General features: G+C 35.6%; 1 protein-coding gene across 1 annotated transcript; it reads right to left on the minus strand.

Annotated features, from left to right (window-relative positions):
- Positions 1–201: 201 nt before the first annotated feature.
- LOC149404500 (peroxisomal acyl-coenzyme A oxidase 1) lies at positions 202–5,113 on the minus strand. The gene is made up of 14 exons (XM_089603557.1): positions 4,824–5,113; positions 4,532–4,640; positions 4,361–4,422; positions 3,701–3,910; positions 3,511–3,598; positions 3,226–3,388; positions 2,494–2,692; positions 2,036–2,233; positions 1,752–1,883; positions 1,405–1,525; positions 1,177–1,287; positions 957–1,026; positions 649–832; positions 202–553 (listed from the first exon to the last, which is right to left on the minus strand). The coding sequence occupies exons 1-14, from the start codon at positions 4,959–4,961 to the stop codon at positions 344–346; spliced, it is 1,995 nt and encodes a 664-aa protein (XP_089459683.1). The 5' UTR covers positions 4,962–5,113; the 3' UTR covers positions 202–343.
- Between the last annotated feature and the right edge of the window lie 4,203 nt (positions 5,114–9,316).

The following is a 9,316-nucleotide window of genomic DNA, read 5'->3' on the forward strand; positions in this document are numbered from 1 at the left end:
TTTTCGGTTCACAGCATATCACTAGATGTTTTTAATTATCACCAATACGTTTTACCCCTTCGGATCTCATTCATATTTTCGAAGCTCTAAAGCTTTTATTTTTCACTTTTAAATTACGCGAGTTTCAGAAGAACATCATGGATCTGAAAAGAATATAAAGCCAAACACGCAACAGAGATTTCCGAAAATTGAAGGCCAATATGATTAAATATGTTTAAATTTCATATATAATTATCGACTTATTAGCAGCTGTACCCTCAGTCGCTTTATTAGAGCTAACAAATAAATACCATTGCCATAATTATTACAGAAACTTGTCCTGTTCTTCCCATACCATTTGAGATCAGAGCCTTGAATTGCGAAGCTGCTGTTTCAGCAGAGGCCTAATGTACTCTTGATAACCATCGGGCACCACAGACTCGTTCAGCGGGTCTTTCCACGCCTCCTCGTAGAGTTTCGGGTAGACATTGCCGTCGTAGCAGCCGAGCACAGAGCTGAGGTAGTGATCGGTGTAGTTGAACGCGTCCACAAGCGCAACTGCATTGGGACGGACCTGACCACCGGCAAAACAAAGATTGAAACGATGTCAACACTAGAGAGAATCTGGTTTCAATACAAAGATATAGAAAGACGGTTGATATTACGCACCTGAGAGTAAAGAAAGCGAAGCTGATCGTTTGCGAGCGAAGCCTGTTTGGGAGTGATGCAACCAGTGGAGAGGAAATCACCGAGATGTTTGTGGAGGAGACTCAGAGCGTAGACGTAACACAGGTTCTGGAGTTGTTCCTTCACTCCCTTTCCGGGGATTTCTTGTTCAAGTTTCTCGATGAACCTAATTCATAAAGAACACGAGAAAAAAATAAATTGCAAGGAGCAACCAGAAAAGTGTAGTAATTGAACATCAGAACTTGCATAACTAAAAAAACAATAACACATCAAAAGGGAAGAAGCAATACTTGGAAACGACAATAAGCTGGCAATGGGCCACAGCTGCTTCAGCCAAATCAGCAGAGAGTTCTGAAACGCCTGATTTTGAAGAGACAAAACAGCCCGATTGATTTAAAATTAAAATCAACAGCCCGTAACATATGCAATCATACTAAGAAATAAACTAAAGAGTGATGTAGCAATTAGATGATATATAGAGCTTTGGAGGAAAAAAAAGAGAAGGTATACCCTCCTCTTGACTTGGAAACTTGCTCAGGTTTTTTGCACAGGTAACAGACAACCTGGCAGCTCTTGCTTCAAATGCCTCCAATACCACACAGGGCTTTGACCAATCACTAGCTGCGCAGGAAGAAAAAAAATATTTCAGTACGTAATTTTACAAAATTCTTTATATAATAAATAAAAAAATTAAATCGTTTCAAAACCCTCTTCATGAGGAACATTTGAATGTCTTACCTTGCTGAACATTTGATCGACATGTCATCAGTTGTTGAACTCGGCCCAGGTAAGCTGTGGTTCCAACAGGCTTTTTCCCTGATGTCAGCTGAGCAACAGTCTTCATGAGGAACCTTGCCACCTAAGTTATAAATCGTCAGCAGGGTTGGGTTAGAAAAAAAAAATAATGGTTGTGCATTACATTGAGCAAACACCTACTTATATTTTGGAAACACAAAATTCCATTGTGCATATTTATTCATCCCAAGTGCTTTTAATAAAACAAATTCAACTAAATAGACTGAAAGCCCAAAACCAAAAAAGTAAAAAAAATATATATATATATAAAGAAAAGCTTGTTCACAGACCTGGAGAAGTAGCACAACATTGTCTCCTTCGTATGTACAGGCAGGAATGTAAACCGCAAAAAGCTCAGGAAGTCCACTGCTTGATAGATAACCATGGCCACCACATAACTTCCTGCATTCTTCAATCCCATCCTGAAATCCACATAGTATTATTAATAACATGGAAATGAAAAGAATTTTGATTCTTTTGAGTTTGTAACATAACATAGATGAGAAAAACGACGCATAAAAAAAAAAAAAAGAAGAAGAATATATATGTAAAGAAGTTTGGAAGATAGCCTTACAGCAGTAGCAGTAGTAGTCAAGGACTTCAAGCCGGCAGTGCAGGCATGAGCCTCGGGCAATGTTGAAAACTCTTTGGCTTCCAACTTTTGGGTCACATCCGTGTACAGCCATTTTAACCACTCCCCGACAAATCTGAAAGCATAGGCAGAGGCCAGCAGAGGGAATAGTCTACTTTGTTGAGTTTTGTAATCAATCACCTATAACGCCAACAATGAACCAATACGTCGGTAGCTAATAGTCAGTATCAACGTAAAGATCTAGTATAGATGAAACATATATGAAGTTCTCAGGCTTCTGGATGAGAAAATAATTCTAAATAAATTCTTTCTATTTTCCCATATATATCTGCAGTTTAATTTGGTTTGTTGATCAAGTCAATCCAAAATGCAGTGCGCGAAATTCACTATTTGCAAATAATAGAGCATTTCTGGACAGGAAAAGTACTGAAAAAGAATACCTGTGTCTCAACACCACCATTCTGAGCGCCAAATTGTCTTCGAATAGCACTGTATCGTGTAGCGATGCACACCGCCCGTGACAAGGCAGAGGAGGCATCAGCAACGATACTTTGTCGCACGAATACCATGGTACCATAAACTAGTTGCCGTGGCACATCAGATTGTACATATTTTCCTTCTCTTGTAACTTGTGAAATCCTGGTACATTTCGAGCAAGGAAAAAAAAATTAGTTATTAAATTTTTATAACTAATTAAGAAATTGTGACAATTGAAAATCTAACTAGGAAAGCAAGTAGAAAGGTGATTCTTGAAAATCTTACACATGAGGGAAGATTAAAACTTTAAAAGAAAGGACTTAAGAACCTGTGATGCCAGAAAGTTGATCTGTTCTAGATGTATTTTATGCATAACAACTGCATATAGCAACTAATATTTCCTTGCTGGTTCTGCTGTTCTTGCTATACAGTACTATTAGGATAATTTTAAGAACTTAAATCTAACAACTGTGTTCAATTTGTACAGCACTTCCCACTTGCCCAGTGGAAGAAACAATTTAAGAGGAATTGAAAACATAAATATTTGTTTACACAGGCCAATTAGGAGTCTTAGGACTATAGAAGAAGATGAAAAAGTGAAACAGTATGACTAAGTGGATTAACAGCCTGAATAAAAAAAAAGTGAGAATATATAGGGTCCATTGAATATAGAAGAGCAAGTTACAAGTTTAAACCTCATCAACATCTGGTCTCTTGGGATGCGCACATTATCGAATTGTAACACCCCATTGTCCATAGAGTTGTAAGCTCCACTACCAAATTTATTTCCGATATCACCAACAGTGATGCCGGGAAGAGGTAAATGATCCTCCAAGCTTCGGAGTTGAACAATAAAGCCTAAAAATTCAGGTCTACATATATCAATACTATATAATGCATGCATTCATCAGAGAGAAACAAACAATACAAAATAGGAAGAAAAAAAAATCTAATCTGAAAACTTGGTATTTGGTATTTACCGTGCACTCCATAGTCCTGGCCATCAGTAATAAGACGAGCATAGACAATAGCATGTGTGGAAACCTTGCCTAAACCTCCAGGCCACCACTATTCACAACAGAGGAAGGAAAAAAAAAAGAACCTGATTAGTAAATTTCATTCAGGGAGGCAAAACATCATATCATATGCCAATTCAACCACTTTACTCACTTTGGAAGAAGTCAGTGTTGGACTATGGACAACGAACTCGTCTGTGCTGGGATCAAAAGTCGCAGTGGTCTCGAGCCCTTGAACGTTGGAGCCGTGGCCGAGTTCAGTCTGTGCGTAACAGCCAATTATTTGCATTTTGTAAGCCAAGGGCAACCATTTCTGTTGCTGCTCGTCCGTACCTTGTCCTTTGATAGCCGGCACAAACATTCCCTGAGTATAGTTGACACACCAATTTATGTATCAAGCAAATAAAAATGGGGAAATGGTGGCAATAATACTTAATGTTTTATCAAAATACTATGTATATACCCGAAGTTTTTTTTCTTTGGCAAAAATACCACATGTTACGTTATATTGAGTCCGTTACTACTCGGACCGTTAAGTTCTAACAGAAATTTTAACGACAAAGTATTTGCGTGTAACTAAATTTGAAACTTTAAGTATTTTTGCCTAAGAAAAAAAAGAATGAGTATATAAGTAGTGTTTTGTCTAACCATCGAGTATTTTTACTACCATTTCCCCAATAAAAAATAAATAAATAAAAACACAGCGAATCGACCACCAACCTAAATAACGACATTTTTGCGATTTATTCGAAGGAAGTAAACTGAATTTTATTTTTTTGTACACTTTATTAGTTATCAAGGAGAAAAATCCTACCCAGTGAAGATCAGTAAACGCAGGCTGGTCCACGAAAAACCTTAGCCTACCAGCTTCCTCTTCTGTAGTTTCAGAAAGTAATTTCCAGCTCAATAAGTAATAGAGAAAACAACTATACATTTAAAGCATTTTAATTGCGCACGAGACGATGACAAATTGGTGATTACAAACCGTTAAGTCGAAGCTCAATGATTCGTTTCCAAGCATGAGCAGCTTTTCTCAGTGTGTCCTTAAACAACTCTTTCCTTGGTAGCATAGTCCTATTATCCTTTTTAAAGACCTGTCAACGTAACAAAACAAAAACATAAAAGAAAAGAAAAAAACACAGATTGAAAAACCGGAGAATCTGATAAAGACAGGCATGAGCAATTTCGATTTCTCTGCAAACCTTGAAAAAACGCCCTAATTTCAACATTTATCTCCGAAACAAACCGAACATGCAAATAAACGAAAGGAAACTTACTGGATCGGAAGCGACGAGGCGAGCGATCCGATCGGAGACCTCGAAGGCGTCGCGAGAGCCAGCCCAGACGATCTTCATCTCGTCGACATCGAACTCCGCCTTGCTCCTCTCCAGCGCCAAGTGATCTACGCCCTCCATTCCAGCAGATCGGTCGATCGGAAAAAAAAAAATCCTTTACTAGCTCTTTTTTTTTCTTTTTCTTTTCTTTTGAAGAAAATCGAAAGATGAGAACTAAAAGGCAAACCGACCAAAAAAACCAAACCTATTAATAGCACATCAAAATCAAAACCGGTCTTAAATGGATAAACCAACCAAAAGGATAAGTTTTACTTACTGAATTTTTTTGTTATTTTACCGGAATTATTAATTTTTGGATTTTGAATCTTGATCAGTTGGCAAATTTTATATCCTACGCGTTGAAATTCCCAATGAATGATGTTGACCCATGCCTTTTTTTTTTTTTTTTAATTTTGTCACGTTTATAACTTGTTAGACATTTCCGTTTCCCTTTTAGTTTTCTTTTTATTTTTATTTTTATTTGCGGTTCATCGGACGAGATGAGACGACGACTGCGCTGACGTCATTTAGAATTGGTCTCCTTTTAGAACAAGCGATAAAGATAAGGAGAGAGAATATACTAATTCAATGATTCAAATCATTTTACTTAGGGAATAGCATTACATCACTTATGTTATGTGTAATAGTTTTGTAACACATGTTCAGTGGCTGAGATTAGTCCACTAAGCTCATAGTCAATACCCCAAATTATTATAAGCAATTCTCTTGCCTCGCTTTCTCTCTCTTGATCAAAGTAAATCTGTAAAGAAATTATTCCCATAACATTTCCTTTCTTAGTAAAGTCAATACATCAAATTTAAATTACAAATTATTGGCTGCGTAGACATCGTTACTTTTCCGTAAATAATCATCTTACTTACGTGACATCTTATTAATTAAATTAGTTTTACACATTTGCACTTATTTAATTCGGTCGCTATTTTAATTAGACAGTTTTTTTAATCAAATTTTGAAACCGAATAGGGAAGTTTTCAAATTTGAAATTTGAATTTTCCAGTAGATTTTGAAAGTTTCCAGCGCATGTTTATTGTTATCGTGTATTTGGAAGTTTTCAGCGTTAACTTTAGTTAATTAGTTTCTATTTTCGTGGCAATTCATTATAGATATAATCTGTAAATATATTCTTCATTTATTGATCTTATTGTCTTCCATATATTCATAATTTTAGAACGTCCAAAATATTTTCAGAATTTTTTTCAATTTATTTACACGAATATACTGTAAATATGCTTTGTATTTACAATGAATATACTATAAATATACTTTGTATTTACACGAATATATTGTACAATAAACTGTAAATATGCTTTTTATTTACACGAATAAAATATGCTTTGTATTTACACGAATATACACCATCCGAACAAAAACGAATCATCCTATTTTGTACAACCAAATAACCATTGAAACTCATCTTCCTCGTCACGCAAATTACCGACCCATCTTCCTTGGGCGTCGGAGCCTTCTCGCAGGCGTTTGCAATCCCGTCCATGTAACAACCTCGAATCATGGTGTTTCACATGTAGGCGTTGGGGCTGTGGAGCCACGGGAAGAGAGCGCGCGCGTGAACACCATTTTTTTTCCCTCCGATTTTGAAATGCAGGTCATCTCTTTTTCTCGAATTGTGAACCTAATTTCAACTGAAAAAAAACCATCTCATACCGAAGAAGAACAACCATAAACAAAAAAATCATGTACAAACACACCCCTATGAGAAAATCGTATTAACTGTGAAGTAAATCGGCTACAAACATACCTTTTTCTCGTTGATTTCGTTAGTCGTTCGTCTGATGATTCCAATTTTTTCCTCGTCTTCCTATCTTTTTTTCTCTCGGCTTCCTATCTTTTTTTTTGGTAAACAAAATGAAGAAAAGTGGCGTGTTCAAATGGGTATATTCGGTTAATCCACAACCTTCCCTTGATTTCCGGGATTTAAAATCAATACCGAATAAAATCCTCCCTCAATTTGTGCGAGTAGTTATGACCGAATATTTGTTTTCCATTTAAATTAATAGGCTGAAAATAATGGGCGGATAATAGGCTGGTGTTATTTGAGGCCATTCACGTCTTTTAACATGGTGTAAATAGATTGCCGTGGCTATTAACAGAAAATTAACAAAAAGTTGACTAAAACCAAAAACCTCTATAGCCGCGTGGCTATATACCTATATAACCCTTTAAATTATTCATGGCTTCCCACTATAAATACTTCGTATTTCCATAACATTTCCTTTCTTGATCATCAACTCCAAAGTCGACTACAAACATATGCAAAATTTTCATCAAATGTCCAATCCTATAATCTATAGTTGGATCCTAATTATTTTCAGTTTAAGAACTCACAAGTCTTATTAACAGCACAAATTTATCGTCTCGATGGTTTTCTATTCGGTTTGATTCCCTCTCATTCAATCACTGCCCTTGACGCCTATCGCAAAGATAAACATTTTTTTTCCTCGTTGTGATCTTCTCTTTCATTCTCAAAATGTTTGTCAAACTCTGGGTAGAAAACTCATCGTTGTCTGTGTTATCAGACTCGGGTAGTCAAAAATTTCTTGAATCAATCTCTAATGGTATGATCACTTGAGTACCAAACCCAACGTATGTCCTTTAGTTAAGGCATGACTCGTTCTTGTTGAGTTGGTTGTTCGATTCTATTTATGAATCTATACTAGGTCACGTGAATCTCTATCTTCATGCCTTCAATGCTTAGGATGTGATCAATGATATTTTTTTTTGCCACTTTGAGTGCTAGAGTCCTTCAATTACGTTTCTGGATGCATACGATGAAGAAAATGTAATCGCACTATGAATGAAGTCATTCTCAGGATGAAGAAATCCTTGCACGGATGGGTCATCAATTGAAGATGAAGACTCTCTCTCTCTCTGTCTCTCTCTCTCTAGAGAGAGAGAGGTAGAATTTGAACTCATATCGCAAGAGATGAAGAATGGAGCTTAAAACTCAACATAAATTGTCGATCTTTTCATGTATACCGTTGTGAATACCGCTTTTTACGAAGATCGTGGAGGATCTTTGTTCAACTATTATGCTAGGAACTTGCATGCACATGCACGAGGCCACGTAGGATATCGTTTTGGCGGTCACAATTTCAACAATATCCTTTTCAAGGTTTGTAGCAGAATTTCCCATGTGGCCATAATATGCTTTCATCATTTTGATGTTGCACTAAAGTCGGGCATTGTAGCGAAATAACCAAAATGAAACTATGAAATTTGTTTTTAGCCTATGTTTCACAACTTTTAGAGAAATAGCCAACATGATTATGTGACAATAATTAAGGTCTTATTTACTCTTATTTATTAATAAATTCGTCATTTTCTCTTTCATATTTTTTTCCTACACTTTTTTTACATAAAAACTTCAAAAAACCATATCTATCTCATATGAACTCGAAATTGAGTGATTCCAAATCCTACGGATTCGTGACGCCGAGATCTTCAAAAATAGATCCATTGTGTTTGATGAAAAATAATGTTTAATACCATAGATGTAGAAAAATCTACCTTAAATATGGAAATAACGGAAATTTTTTGAAATTATAAAAAAAATGGAAATGTAAATATGATGCATTAAACATAATTTTTCATCAAACACATTGGGTATATTTTTGAAGATCTAGACGCCATGAATTTGTAGGATTTGAAATCACTCAATTTCGAGTTCGTATGAGAAAGATACGAATTTTTGAAGTTTTGATGCAAAAAAAATTATTTGAAAAAAATAAGAGAGAGAAAGTGACGAATTTATTAATAAATAAGGGCAAATCAGACCTTAATTATTGTCACATAAGCCATTTGGTTATATCCCTAAAAATTGTCAAACATAGGCTAGATCCAAAATCACATGTTTAAAGTGGTCTAATTAGTTATAAATCTCTCGGTTGCAGTAAAGTCTCAAGCCAGGGGAAAAAGGTTCAGAAAATAACAAACATGTGAGCTAAAGAGATTATAGAAATATTGGCCTCTAATTATTTGATATATTAATTGACATGATTGATGATGAACGATTATTAAAAATCTTATGTATGGGAGCTACGTGAACTAATCTCCTCCACTGAAAAATATAATAACTCATAAAACAAATAAGATAAATCTAATAGTGGTAAAAAATTTCTGTTACAAAACTGATACACATAACTTAATAATTCTCATATAGCTGTGAAATTACCTAACGTGGATAAGATGGTTGTTCAAGATTTAGGTTGATCAAGTTATTGAACATCGGATTGTTTTAAGCAGATTAATCAAGGTGATAAACAAGCAAACAATCAAACAGAAAACAATAAAGAACACAAGACAATTGGTAACCTTATTCGGTATAAACAACCTACTCAGTAGGACTGACATGTCCAAGTAAAAGCAATCCACTATAATCAATCCATTAAGGTTATAGG

Source organism: Urtica dioica, chromosome 2 (assembly GCF_054948205.1).
Source record: "Urtica dioica subsp. dioica isolate 48M chromosome 2, U.dioica_male_clone48M_v1_H2, whole genome shotgun sequence".
NCBI lineage: Eukaryota > Viridiplantae > Streptophyta > Magnoliopsida > Rosales > Urticaceae > Urtica > Urtica dioica.